The sequence below is a fragment of the Notolepis coatsorum genome (genome assembly GCF_963971535.1).
Source record: "Notolepis coatsorum genome assembly, chromosome: 6".
In the NCBI taxonomy this organism is placed as follows: domain Eukaryota; kingdom Metazoa; phylum Chordata; class Actinopteri; order Aulopiformes; family Paralepididae; genus Notolepis; species Notolepis coatsorum.
The window spans coordinates 41,411,403-41,426,587 of record NC_140170.1 but is presented as its reverse complement, the minus strand read 5'-3'; the positions used below and the strand labels follow the sequence as shown (position 1 = coordinate 41,426,587).

At 44.2% G+C, this 15,185-nt stretch overlaps 1 protein-coding gene across 1 annotated transcript in view; it reads left to right on the top strand.

Annotated features, from left to right (window-relative positions):
• The first annotated feature begins 2,184 nt into the window (after positions 1-2,184).
• LOC311230452 (uncharacterized protein) overlaps positions 2,185-15,185 on the top strand; it is a 30,503-nt gene continuing 17,502 nt past the window's right edge. Inside the window, exons 1-7 of the mRNA XM_084316737.1 lie at positions 2,185-2,349; positions 5,187-6,780; positions 9,422-9,567; positions 10,205-10,271; positions 11,838-11,881; positions 14,372-14,513; positions 14,978-15,056. Coding sequence (XP_084172863.1) covers positions 2,221-2,349; positions 5,187-6,780; positions 9,422-9,567; positions 10,205-10,271; positions 11,838-11,881; positions 14,372-14,513; positions 14,978-15,056 — 2,201 coding nt within the window. The 5' untranslated portion in view covers positions 2,185-2,220. The remainder of the gene's footprint in view (positions 2,350-5,186; positions 6,781-9,421; positions 9,568-10,204; positions 10,272-11,837; positions 11,882-14,371; positions 14,514-14,977; positions 15,057-15,185) is intronic.

Genomic DNA, 15,185 nt, shown 5'->3' with positions numbered 1-15,185 from the left:
TGCTGTACTCTGTCGTCTACTCTAAGCCATCCTAGGTTGTCAAAGTGGGCAAGGGTGAGGTGGGTTCTACTGTAGGGGTAAGGTCAAGCAGTCACAACACCAGAGGGAGCTCCACAAATCATGTTAAACCCAGATTCGGCTCAAATAAGGGACTAAACACGTTTCGCAATTATGCCACATCAATGTGGAACGCCCTACCCAAAGCTGTAAAGGAATGTGGATCACTACCCACTTTCAAAACCTCTCTCAAGGGACACCTACGGGAGACTGCAATTCAACACTGGCCCCTGTAAATATCCTAACCCAACCCCCTCCAATGTACAGTCATTTACCTAGTATGGTTTTGTCAATAGTTCAATGTACAATTGTGTTTGTTTGTACAGTGTCTCCTCCCCCCCCCCCTCAATGTACAGTGTTACTTGTTTATACAGTGTGCCCCCCGCCCCCCCCCCCCCCCCCCCCCCAACCACCTCCAATGTAAATTACCCAGTATGGTTGTCAATATCCCAATGTACCCAACCCCCCCCACCCAACCTCCTCCAATGTACAGTTTCTACGTCAAATGTATATACTCCCTTTTCTTGACTCCTTCTGTATCACAAACAGTACTGTATTTGCAAATCTGGTATGTCATAAATGTATAGATGTAGCAGTACTGACTATCTGTATGTCATGTATGTCATATATGTCTATATGAATTGAAAATGGGGGACCCTGATGGAAACAAGACAAACGTCTTTCTCAGGTCTGCATCCCCTTAACAATTGTATGTATTGAGCCGTACTGTATTGTACCCATTCTGCAATCTGTTAAATAAAGTTTTCATTCATTCATTCATTCAGTGCAGTAGTCTGACCAGTTTGTTTTGAGATGTTTGTAATTTTGTTTTTAGCGCCTTTGAGGTGCTTTGGTACCATGAGGTGCAAGCATAGTCGTAGTACCCTTGGATGAGTGCTCCTGCCAGAGTCTTCAGGGTATTCTTGTTTACCAGTGAGGAGATCCGGTACAAGAATCGAGTTCGTTGGTTGACTTTTTTTATTACCTTGGATGCCATTTTGTCACAGGAAAGATTAGCCTCTAGGATGGAACCTAGGTATGTAATTTCATCTTTCCTTGTGACAATATTGTCACCCACTGTAACTGAGAAGCCGTCGGTCTTGCTGAGTTTGCTATTTGATCCGAAGAGAATGGACTCTGTTTTACCCAGGTGTAATGATAGTTTGTTATCAGCGAGCCAGGTGCAGATTCTGCCGAGTTCTGAGCTGAGGGTTTTTTCAACCTGTAACTTGTTCTTGTCAGAGACCAGCAGGGCTGAGTCATCTGCGAACAAGAACAAGTTGCAGTCACAAGCTGACGACATGTAATTTGCATGCTCTATGTGGATAGGTTTACCTGAGCTGAGGAGGTAGTGTCTTCTCCTCGGCGTGACTGGTAGGAAGAGAAGCAGAGCTACAGTAGCAGCAGCACACATCTGTTGGATCTCACAGTTCAGTCACCTCCTCCTCCTCCTCCTTGCCTCCTCCTCCTCTTCCTGCCCCTCCTCCTCCCTGCCTCCTCCTCCTCCTCATCCTCTTCCTCCTCCCTGCCTCCTCCTCCTCCCTGCCTCCTCCTCTTCCTCCTCCTCCTCCTCCCTGTCTCCTCCTCCTTCTCCCTGCCTCCTCCTTCTCTTCCTCCTCCTCCTCCTCCTCCCTGCCTCCTCCTCCTCTTCCTCCCTGCCTCTTCCTCCTCCTCCTCCCTGCCTCCTCCTCCTCCCTGCCTCCTCTTCCTCCTCCTCCTCCCTGCCTCCTCCTCCTCTTCCTCCTCCTCTTCCTCCTCCTCCCTGCCTCCTCCTCCTCTTCCTCTTCCTCCTCCTCTTCCTCCTCCTCCCTGCCTCCTCATCCTCCTCTTCCTCCCTGCCTCCTCCTCCTCTTCCTCCTCCCTGCCTCCTCCTCCTCCCTGCCTCCTCCTCCTCTTCCTCCTCCTCCTCCTCCTCTTCCTCCTCCCTGCCTCCTCCTCCTCCCTGCCTCCTCCTCCTCTTCCTCCTCCTCCTCCTCTTCCTCCTCCTCCTCCTCCTCTTCCTCCTCCTCCCTGCCTCCTCTTCCTCCTCCTCTTCCTCCTCCTCCTCCCTGCCTCCTCGCCTCCTCCTCCTCCTCCTCCCTGCCTCCTCCTCCTCCTCCTCCTCTGTCTGTGTTTGAGTATCCCCTATTGGCTGTGTTTGGAAAAAAGAGATCGAAGAAGAAGATGGCGACCAGCTCCGAGCGCAGTCCTCCACCCTTTCCCGACTTGGAGGAGCAAGAACTGGAGTCTGAACTAGTTCCAGTCAATGACAGCGACGATGATGATGCAGCAGAGGACCTTTTTCTCCACGCAGTATGTGTCTTAAGTCTGAATTCTGAAGCTCATTGCAGTTATTGTTAATGCTACTAGATATGGGCTGTGGCTAACACACTAGCTAGCACAACAAGCTAACGGTAGCAAGCGAGAATCCAGGAGCGACTGACTTTGTTGGCACCAAGTGAACAACACCACCACGCAATCAGGTTATTAATCATAATGCCGTGCAAAATGTGCATCGTGTTATTATAGTATCTACAAATGCACACAGTGTGTCTAGACTAAACGATGTCTAATCGAGCTATAACGTTATCAAGCTAAGTGTCACTATGTGTCTTTCTCTGTTGCTTTGATGCAGATTAATAAACTCGTCGCTGTTGCTTTTCAAAACACTGCCCAAATGAGTTAGCTAGCTAACGCCAATAAGGATATATCTATCGGTAACGAGCTGATTTGTCGTAAATTATAGTTTTGACTGTTTACTGTTTAGTGTCATCATCATAACTAGCAGCCCTAACGAACAGGTGAACAGGTATAGTCTGGTGCATGTTGATCTGCACACACCAGACATAATAACGTTAAGTTATTAATTTATTTCCTAAAGTTGACAAGTTTCAATAATAATCCAGATACTTGATGATGGGACCTCGCCCCCCATTCTAAAGAAGCTATGTTGTTGGATCAACACTTGACTTTTCAGGAATCAAGACCAGACAGTTACAATCTCGGATATATATCTTCAAACGTATTGTGCGTTGTTTATGTAACGTTTTATTAAGCTGCAAACTGGGTCAATATTATCAAACGAAATGGCTCGTGTTGTTGCCATTCGTGTTTGTTTGCCACAATGGGTCCAATTCTGCTTGAACGTTAGTGATTTATTTGGGACTAACTGTTCTGCAGGCCTCCTGTGTCATGTGAGTGTCAGCTGGGGTCACGTGGTGTCAGCTGTGGTCACGTGGCTGGAACCAGGATGTTTTTCTCTGCAGGCTTAACAATGAGAGTTCAGGGGCCAGATGGGAAAGTTGCTGTCTTTTTCTTATTATTTCATGGGGAAGTGCATTGCTCAGCAGGGATTGACTGGAGTTAGACTGCAGTCTAGTAGAGTGTGCCTGTGTGATTTGTTAACTTATTGAAAATGATGCAACCAGTGATTGCTTCATTGTGTGGTCTTCTACACACACACATACTGTACATTATGTTCAATTGTGTCTGGTACTATGCTTGAGTAAATTGTAATGAACCAAAGGAGAATACAAATGACTATTGTTATTATATATTTTTCCATCTTTGACAGTGAATAACACCATGCTAACATTGACCAGGCGTGTTAAATCCAGCACCTTCTTGAGACCAAGTGTACTAAAAATCTAAGCAAATGAATAAAGGGAAGATGATTTACAGGGTTTTGTAGATACAGTACAGCTTTTTGCCATTTGCCATTTTAAATATGACTATAGAATATCGGGCCTATAAATGACCTTATTATGGCCAGGTCATACATCTATGGATCGGGCCACATCTCCTCTTTCCAATGACAGAGTTAAATCTGGATTTAGTACCACCAGGCGCCCGTAACAGGGCAGCAAAGACCGTGAATGAAATCTACTGTATGTACAGTTACTTTTGTATAATGTCCATAGCTCCGCCATTTTTTACCAGATTGCGACACGTTTTTTCCTAGACGTTCACAGAAAGGTAAATAAATAATATATGTAGTATTTTATGGTAAGTCAGGTTAGTTCTATCCGTGAGATAATCACAAAAATAACCATCAATATTTATTTTTCACGTCAGCCGGCTGCAGCTTTTAAAGCGGCTGGTGTGAGCTGGATAGTGTAGTTTTATGACATTTTGACGTCCATCGAAAGCCCTGGGTGTCCCCTCTTTCTTAGGACTACAACGATTTCATGACGGCGTCATTTCCTTGTGTCTAAATCATCCGGTTTCCGATGCGATGCGTGGAGATTTTTACAGGCTCATATTTAGTTAATAACACTTAAAAATCATTGGTAAACAAATGTAGTGCTGAAAATATACACGTTGACTGCTGTTTTGATAGTGTTTGGTTAGGTGTTTACTCTTTTTTTTTTTTTTTTTTTTTTTTTTTTTTTTCAGTTTGAACCCAGTCAAATGTACTGGGTTCATTTATTGAAACCAAGTACTGTATGAAATAGTAAACAGTGCAATTACAGGTGGTCACTGGTCATTTCAACGTTTTCAAAGTGAAATCAAGTAACTAGCTCAGTATGCAGCTCAGTATATTAGTAACCCGGCTTGTATTAGGAGGCCGGCTTATAATTGCTTAGCTCAAGAGCGCACCCGGCCATTAATGGAGACCCGGCTTGTATTTGAGACCCGGTTACCTTTTTTTTTTTTTTTTAACAATATATTTATTGGGTTTTAGTTTGCAAATTACAACATGTATATCAGCAGAGCAGTATTCAGCAAACATTTTCACCCCGTTCTCCCTCCCCTAACCCCACCCCACACAAAATGTTTACTCTTGGCTACATTTGAAAAATAATTACTTAAGTTAATACGGACTGTATTGATCTATTTATGACGTTAAGGGGTTAAACCTGGTGTTGAATAATCATGTTTGTGCTGATGATTCCATTCAGTCAGCCTAGTTTTAAAGTAAAGCCTGAGAGTGCATTTCACCATTTCTACAGTAGATGGTGGTATAGGTGATTGGAAATCCCTCTTCCTATTCAAAGACCAGTGGCTTCTTAGTTTGAATTTAGATGGGAATATGACGTTTCTATCTACAGTTCCATAGAAAATATAGCAACAGAGATGTTTCTTAGGTAACATTAGTATTAAAATGTTTGAAAGCAAAGCTGAAAGATTTGTTTTGCCTTTTACCCTAGAGTGGCCCTCCACTGACCAAGATGGACACTGTGCCACCAACGGATGTCATCGCCACCAGTGAACCCAAAATGTCACCAGTGCTATCCGCTGATCTCCTGAGTGATCCACTGAGTGAGCCTGTCGTCAGCCAGTCGGAAAGCCAAGCAGTAAGTGAACTTATCGCTGACATCACCAGTGAGCCTTTGGAGGATTTTGTCGACCTAACGGACAATGACGCAGGCGCTCCTGGTGATGCCGTCGCAGCGGAAGGTGCCATAGCAGAAGCGGTAAAAGACACGAGTGAAACGCCAGAAGACGTCTTATTGAGTGAGCCTGTCGGCCAAACGGAAAGCGAACCGGCCGCCAAAATCCTCAGCGAGTCCTCGGATGATTTCGTTGACCTGTTGGGAAGTGAAACGGAGGCTCCGGGTGAGGCAACGCCAGCAGAGGACGTCACCGCTGAGGCAGCACCAGATGGAGCTGAAGCGCCAGACAGCGGTGACTTATCAGGAAGTAATGAAGAGGAACAGGAAATGGAAGAGGCTCCTAGTGCTCCGTTTCTGGACATCTTCAGTGATTGGGCAGACGTAATGCAGCCACCAGTCTCCGGTGATTTGGCAGGCGTAGCGCTCTCCGGTGATTTGGCAGGCGTATCGCTCTCCGGTGATTTGGCAGGTGTAGCGCTCTCCGGTGATTTGGCAGACGTGGCGCTCTCCGGTGATTTGGCAGACGTAGCGCTGTCCGGTGATTTGGCAGACGTGGCGCTCTCCGGTGATTTGGCAGACGTAGCGCTCTCCGGTGATTTGGCAGACGTGGCGCTCTCCGGTGATTTGGCAGACGTGGCGCTCTCCGGTGATTTGGCAGACGTGGCGCTCTCCGGTGATTTGGCAGACGTGGCGCTCCCCGGTGATTTGGCAGACGTGGCGCTCTCCGGTGATTTGGCAGACGTGGCGCTCTCCGGTGATTTGGCAGACGTGGCGCTCTCCGGTGATTTGGCAGATGTGGCGCTCTCCAGTGATTTGGCAGACGTGGCGCTCTCCAGTGATTTGGCAGACGTAATACAGCCACCAGTCTCCAGTGATCTCACAGACATAACGTTCTTCAATGATTTGGCAGACACAAACCAGCCACCAATCTCCAGCGATTTGGCCGACATAACGCAGCCACCACCAATCCATGAGCTCCTCACCGACCCATTGGTCAATGTCATCACTTCCCCGCTCCCTGCTCATGTGCAGAAACCCAGTGAGCCGCCGATGGATCTCTTCGAAGACGAACCGAGTAACTTGTTCATGGAGCCACGGCAGGCCAAGTCCACCAAGCAGCCACAGACCAGTATATTTGATGAGCCTGACGAGGACCTCTTCAGTGAGCCGCTGGGGGCCACCGTAACGAGATCGGCAGATGTCGTCAACAGCGAGCCGAAGGACAAATTAGTCGCGGCCAAAAGTGAGGTTGTAAACGGGCCTCTGAGCGATGACTTCCGCGAGGACCCCACCGACATCTTTACGGAGGAAGCTGTTGTTATGGCGCCGAATGCTGCGAGTGCCAGCAGCGTCAACACTAAGATGAACGGAGTCCATTCTGAAGAAGAAGAACCGGATATTTTTGCTGGTGGGTTCAATGTCTTTCTCATTTTGTTATTTTGAGATTTTGACCGTATAGAATCCCTTAAAGGATAACGCCAACATTTTGGGAAATTAGCTTATTTAACATCTTCCCTGGAGTTAGACAAGAAGATGCATACATTTTTTGTCTCTGTGCGTGCATTTAGCTTTGGGAACAGACGCTCCGTTAGCATAGCTTAGCTTCATCACTGGAAGTGAGGCGGGACAGTACCCTGACGTTCCCACAGGTTTGTTGATATTCTCATTCCTTCAAAGGATCTGAACCGATTGAAGTTTATGGATACCATGACTTAAAATCCTCTTACCTTGACGATTAAAAGCCTCCCCAATTTAGAAAACAGTAATCCAATGGCTGGTATTGATAATATACTACTACCTACTGGACGCTCGGAGCTAACCGGAGCTAACGCAGAACAGGGTGTGTAAAGCAAATATAATGACTTCCTTTCTGGGGTTTTCAAAATAAAAGTGCAACGTTTATAGCAGCGGAAAACGTTTATTTTGTACATTATCTAACGTTAACACGAACCTAAACTAACGTTACAACTAACCTAAAGTTACCGTCTGTTCCCAAAGCTAAATGCACGCACAGAGACAAAAAAGGTATGTATCTTCTTGTCTAACTCCAGGGAAGATGTTAAATAAGCTAATTTCCCAAAATGTTGGCGTTATCCTTTAACACTTTCCGTGCCGGCCGTGTTTTCCTTTTTACCCCCTTGAATGCCGCCACCCACTTCAATGATATAGCACTCGCATTTGTGAACGCATAATCTATGTCTTAAATTATGGCTATGTGTCTAATCTGGCCGTCGCTTATCAATGACTTGTTTGCAGTCAACATTGTCGAAACGGATTGTTTTTTAATCGGTTCATTTCCGTTTTATACCATTTTGAAAATCGCTCGTTTTTTTTTAAGTTTCAGGAAAATATAAAGATTCCGTGATAATCGCCCTTTACTGGAATATTCTGGAATACACAAAAAACAGTCATTTTCCGGCCTATTTATGAATCGTTTTCAAATAAATGCTAGATTATCGATAGTATATGTGTACTTATGCACGCTAGAGAAGCGAGCTGAAAAATCGAATCTCATTTCCTGAGGCAAAGTAAAATATATTGTTGGTTTCCTGTTGGTTGTCAGTTTGGCCATGGGTAGGTATTTTATTTTTTTATTTTATTCTTTCCCACGGCGACTATGGATAGGAAATTTCTTTATTTAATTAAAATGTTCACAACAACATGGATGCATGTACTCTGCCAGCATGTTTAATATCCATAATACTAAATGTTTGACTAAGATTTCTATGAAACTTTTTTTTTTTTTTTTTAACTCATAAAATATATTGGGTCGCACCTAAATCGGCAGGGTCGGTCGGCAACCGGAAACCAACTATTAATTTTGTTAGGCCTGATCAGCGCGCACACACACACACACACACATAGGGCAAACGCTGATATCGCTGTGAAAATAGCTCCGATTATCCTAAGACTGGTAAAATAGATTCCTTACCTCAGATCAGATGTTCTCCAAAAAGATTATTCCAATTCCTGATCGCCATTCCAAATATCGATCGCGTTTATTGATCCAACACTGCGTACTGGAAATATGTATTCCACGCTGTTCTGATGGTCCACAATGAGTCCGATGGGCTCGGATTACTTGCCTGAGAAGTAAAATGTAGATTCCGGATTTTTCTTTTCTCATCCATTTTCATTGAGTCCATTCCAATGCGTGCATTACCATCCGGGAGACGATAGGGGGCGGTATTTTCCCAATCGAGCTCAGAGAGAGTTTGCAGCACTAACGTGATACTAGATTGATGAAATATGAATTCAAATCGCTAATAAAAAAACAAACTACATATCGCGTCGTTGGCAATGAGCGGTCGGCATGAACAAACGACATAGCGTCGTTGGCATTGAAAGTGTTAAGTACGAACTGAATGGGTATTATGGAGCAAGAAATGGAAATACACAAACATGTGGGTGTGATGATTGCATCTAATGATTTGTTGAGTCTAGGCAAAGATTTGATGCATCATACCATCTTACATTTTGACCAAGGTCGATGTGATTTAATTTAGATTCAGTGAGCAATAATTTAATGGATGTAGTCAAATATATATATTTTTAATATTTCATCCACAGAGCTTTTAGAAAGGTGCAAAATACAAGTATTGCTTCCCCCCCCCCTCAAAAAAGTTATTGATTAAAGAATTCATCATGTGTGGGTCCAAAATGAATGTTGTTGTTTACATGTTGCGTGCATGTGTCCCCATTCCCCCACGTGGAATGCACCTGATTAGATAAATGGCATGCTGGTGCTCTAGTGCGTCATCTAGTCGCTGAACGTTATCTATAGCACCTTTTTTAACATCAATTATCAAATGTACAGGTCAAATGCAGTTGCATTTCCACTCAAACCACGATGCATCACTCCCTTTCACACCATTACAACCACACTGTCTTATGTCCATGTCTGTGCATGTCACGACATGACATATCCCTCCTATGCAAAGTCAATATTTTGCGGTTGTATCAAAGACTTTTAACATGTGTCACTCACAGGCACTAATGTGTGTTAATGAAGTCTGTCCGATTCCTTTGATTCTCGTTCACCTGCACAGAAGCCACAGTGGAGCTGTCTCTGGATAGCCCGCGGAGTGACCGGAAAAAGCCGGCAGCTGCCAAACCTGCCGTGTCTGCCGCTCCCTCCCTGTCGGCAGCTGCCAGTGTGTCCAAACCGCAGCCCGCTGCCGCCACCCTGGAGGAGGTACGCGTCTCGGAAGGAAATGATCAGTTTGATTGGAACACAGTAATGACTACTGTTCCAAGTGCAGTCTTTCCCAGAATTGTTTATTCATCCCTTGACGTCAAATGATTGCAAACACATCACACATCCAATAGTCGGGGTTCCCCCCGCGGGATCTTAAAAAGTCTTACATTTAATCATTCGAATTTTAGGCCTTAAAAAGTCTTAAAAATATCATTTTTGATCATAAAATCTAAATAGATTTGGAAAATCTACTGGATTAGGAAGTTACTATGTTGCGATAACCTTTCTGTATCTCATTTAAATGTGTTTGGGGGAAATGTCCGGGCTGAAAAGTAAGCACTAAGCAGTACGGTAATAGCCTATCCATCCCCCCCCCCCATATGGAATTACTTTTTTCATAGTAATCTTCCTCATACTTTTTTTGCCAGTATGGCTGTGAAATAGGTATTAAATTATATTCAAAGTGGTCTTAAAAATTCTTGAACTTGTTGAAACCGGCAGGAACCTTGAATAGTATACTTGGTTTTTAAACTGTTTTAAACTCTGGCTACCGCAGAGGACATGTCAACTCGAATGTTGAAAATGTTTGTTTCCGTTAGTGTGCTGTTGAAAATAGTACTTGTTTCTCTTGCAGCTGGAAGAGGAGGAGCAGGAAGACAAATTTGAGCTCAACATCTCGATTACCAACCCAGAAAAAATCGGTGAGGCCAAATGTTCCATCTTGACCTTTTTGTTACGTCAATGTGCTGATAATACAAGTGCTTGTATTTTGACCCGCCCTTAGTCTGCCTGTTGGGTTTTTTGTACAGTCTGAAGTCAAAACTTTAAAAGTAATTATGAATACTTTAGACACAAATCATTATTATGTCTTTGTCATTATTAAACCCCACCCGTCCCCTAAAACACACCCACGCCTCCCTTAGCAGGGACACCTCTAAGGAGCCAGAGGTATGAGCACCTAGCCTAGATCCAGCCCACTCCCCCCCGCCTATTGCTTATTAACAGCGAAGGAGTGCGCCGAATGCTTCCGCGTTTTCCCTGATTGGCTGCGACACGCCCCGCGGCAGGCGCGGCAACCGCAGAGCGGAGCGGCAGAGCTTGCGGCATTATTTAGCCGTAAACCGCCATGATTCTCATTCGAAGCTTAGCTCACCTGGCAGCGCGGCGGTCCTGCGGTCCATTGGTTTCAAGTGCGAATCCCATCAATTTTTTTTATTTTATTTTTTTTAACATGTATTCTTTCGCCGGTTAAGGTTAGGCATGGTTAAGGTTAAGGATAAGGTTAGGCATTGTTTCGGAGTTGGTTAAGGTTAGAAAGGTTAAGTTTAGGCGCTGTTAAGGAGCTGGTTAAGGTTAGAGTTTGTCTTAGAGAATGGCAATATTCTTTCTATGGTTAAGGTTAAGGTTAGGCATGGTTAAGGTTAGGCATTGTTTCGGAGTTGGTTAAGGTTAGAAAGGTTAAGTTTAGGCGCTGTTAAGGAGCTGGTTAAGGTTAGCGTTTGTCTTAGAGAATGGCAATAGACAGCCTATTTCCGCACTGCCGCTCTCTCGCGCTGCCGCGGTCACATGGTCACATTGTCACATTCTTGCACTCCTCCGCTGTTAAAAAGCAAAAATCACGATTTTCGTATTGTCCAATTCTACCCTCCCCTGTCTCGAACGCTGTTAGACCATGCCTCCCACAGGTCGGCTGCAATGTGGACCAAGCCTTGCATCACGTGTCCCCTCCGGTACTCGAGGAGGCAGCCGTCGCATCTTTTCACCTGTACAGCGCAATCTCTCAGTGGCGAGGGTCTGCGTGGGAGGGACACGCCGCCCTCGTTGCTTCCTGATTCTACTGCGCAGGCGCACCAACCGACCTGTGCGAGTCGCTGTCCACAACGTCCGATCCCCACCCGCCAGCTTCCCACCCGCCAGCTTCCCACCCCCTAATACTGCCCATTGAAGTCGACCAGCCAAGGTGGCAATGCCGAGAGCTGGGCTCGAACCCAGCATCTCCTGCATTAGTGGCGAGCACCTTGCCCACTGCGCCACTTAGCCCCCCCCCCCCATCAAAATTCCTATAATACATCTATAAGTCTAAATCTAAAATTATTAAAATAAAATTAATTGTTACTTCTGAAGCATCTGTGAAAATATCCGTATTTCACAGCTGCCTTAGGCGAGGCCCATGTTTTGCTTTCAGTGTTTGTATGCATTTTCGCCTGTTTTATGTTTTTCATGTACTTTGCTCTTCAACTACCCAATAATTGTTTGCCATTTTTCAGGGGACGGCATGAATGCATATATGGCCTACAAAGTATCAACACAGGTAACTGGCCTTTTACTTTATGCACAGAATCAGAAGCACTTATAGGACAGGTTTGCTTTTACATTTTTTTTCTGACTTGACAGGCCATAACTTAAGTCACGTATTGAGAAATGTATCACTGTGTTGCATCCTCTCATCAGACTCCAATCCAATCCAATGGGGCTTTAGTGTTTTTAAACCAAAAAGAAAAACATGATACATACATGTACCTTTCCAATACAGGAAGCGCACAGTATAATCAGATATGTCCTCACATGTTCTATTGAGGAAATGGTTGCAAACCGTACATCGTATCAACAGTTATAGTTTGTTTACTCATCTAATTGAAGAGGTTGGATAGCACAAGGCCTATGAAACTCATAATGTTTGATACAATATTTGCATTTACTCAGAGGATGCAGCACAGTGCAATTAGTGAAATTATGGCATGTCCTAGTCAACATCATGCCAGACGATGTTTAAATAAGGCCTGGGTAAAATAAAAAAACATCCTTGTAGTTCATTAACACTTTGGTTGCCTTGGGTTAAATTCATGATATACCATAGGTTGCCGGCTCTATTTGTCTATGGAGAAAGTCCCCTTCTTTGCATGGCTATAACTTTTTAAATTCTATTGCTACATTGCCATTATTAGGGCCCATTCAAAGTCCTATATGTATTGTTCATTGTGTAGCAACGTTAAACTTTTTCATTCACATATTCATAGTAAAGTATGGTCTAATGTATAAGTATGTTTTCATCTCTTTCTGCAGCTTTCTCCAGAACGTGATATATAGCCCCAAATGCATTATATTGATGATGCAATACAGTTTTATGGCAATCAGCGCGATATAAAAAATTCCAACTAGACGTACTTCTAGAAGTTACTACACGTCATCTGATGTTGACCGGATGGGCTAGGGGGCGTTTATAATTCCGTGGGCAGCGTTATACCAATCATCTAATGTGGGTCAAATGTTGATAATAGCAGTTAGTATCGAAGACGGTAACGTTACACGCTGAAACTCACCCCAGTCTCCGCGCGCCGTTGGGCGATCATCGTAGAGTTGAAATCTTATCATTATGGGATGTAAATTTACCCGGTCCATCTCCAGCTTGTATAATGGTATATACGTCCAAATCATGTTGTTTATCGAGTTATTGGCAATCGATCGCTATGTAGTGTGACGAGCTAGAGTCCCGGGACCTATAGCGAGTGCCCGGAAGTACTACGGACGTCTAGCACAACCTCTATGGCACATCCTGTTAAGCGATTGCGCCGATCGGCCACCAGATGGCGCTCCTGAACCGCCAGAGAGCTCAGTGGGTCCTGCTGGTGGATCTCAGGCCAGCGGAGGGGACATATGAATCCGATCGCAGATTTTTGAAATATTGATATAAGGACGACGTAAAGCGTCCTCCGGCAACTTGAGCATGGCCGGGAATGACGTCTAAAGACGTTTCCCGGCATAGAAAGTGTTAATTCAGTAAATGTATTGTTTTTAGTTCAGAACATGTTCAATATGTGCAATGTGCCTTTTCTGCGGTTCAATCATCAGCTGTGACAAGAACCCTCCCTCAGAATTACAGCCATAATCGCTGTAGTTACTAACATGCGTGTGAAGATAATTTGATAAAATGTGTGTGTACAAGATGCACGCTTAAATCTTCTCTTTTCTACCTAAAGTTGAACCTAAAATATGTTTCTGACAACATTTTTAACAACGAGATTGCTATGCTATTGCTGGATCTTGAATCATATTTAATCTGCAACATCTAGTCTGAAAGTTGGATCTGAATTACACTACTAGATGTACGATAATTATCATATTTGTACGATAAAAGCAGCTTGATTGTTACAGGCACAGAAACAGCCCATTGATAATAGGACTGAAACAGAGGTATAGAGGCTGCTAGAATGCATAATCTGAGTGTTTTCCCAGCATGTTCAGGGAACCTCAAAGACTTATATTAACTTGTTGAAAAGGATTAAAATATGTCCCCTTCGTAACATTGGTGTAAAGATTCAGTGCTGCTCATATTGACACCCATAGTACAAGGTCAGGAGGACCTCGCAGGTCGGTGCAAGACGGCACTAGTTTATCTTTCACCCGGGGGACATTAGTTGCATTAGAGAACACTATTACACATCCAAGGCAGGGTACTGATGCGTCACAGGAAATGTTGACACACTCTTGCACTCTGCCCTTGAAACGCTTACAAAATATATGCTGTGATTTGGAATTGGAAATGCCCACTGATGGGACTCATAAGTTATGAAAGAATCATACCCTTATTATTATGGAATCGTATGTATTATACAATTATATATTCATCATATTTTCTATTTGTTGTAACCCTAAATATTCTGGAATTTCATTCTGGGTTCATGAAGTATCTAACTATATATGTCTTCCTGACGGCATTCTATATAAGCACATAACCGTCTCATTCATGATCACATTGAGAAGGAAGAGAAATGAGTCATCTAGGTCACTCTGTCTCTTTCAGACCACAATGCCCATGTTCCACAACAAGACCTTCACAGTGAGGAGGCGCTTCAGCGACTTCCTGGGCCTCTACGAGAAGCTCTCTGAGAAACACGCGCAGGGCGGCTTCATCGTGCCTCCGCCACCAGAGAAGAGCATTCTGGGTAGGCGTAGTAGTGTTACGTTTGATTAGTCTCACTCTGGTATGATTACAATCTGATGTGGATCAACTATGAACATTTGTATTATTTTTGGCAGTGGTGGAAAGTATTTGTACTCATGGAAGAAAAAGGCACATGGCAAACAAGTTTATGAAGATTATGTACTTAAAAAGTTTTAAGCCGAGCCAACTTCAACGGGATGTAATCGGAGTCAACATGACTGGACCACATACCACGTTAACATAACCTTTTAGGAGTCAATGGGTCGCGGATCGAACACTCCCAGCCAATGAAATACAAGAATGTCACATAGGATATACCATTTTACTCTTGATCCTCAACTACGTTCAATATTTTACCTAATGGAAGGCTTTTACTTTTACCAGAGTACTATTTTACCTACATATTTCTACTTTTACATGAGTAAAGGAACCGTGTACTTGTCCCACCACTGTTTCTTTGGACAGGGATGACGAAGGTGAAGGTGGGGAAAGAGGACCCCTCGTCTGCAGAGTTTGTGGAGCGGAGGAGAGCAGCGCTGGAGAGGTACGCGCTTGGGCTGCGATCACATTGGCCGCCTTGTTCTTTGGCGTGCATTAATGCATACATGGAGAATAGAAAGTGCACAGGGTGCAACCAGTGATGCAACTGATTACCATTTCTATCTCGACTAAC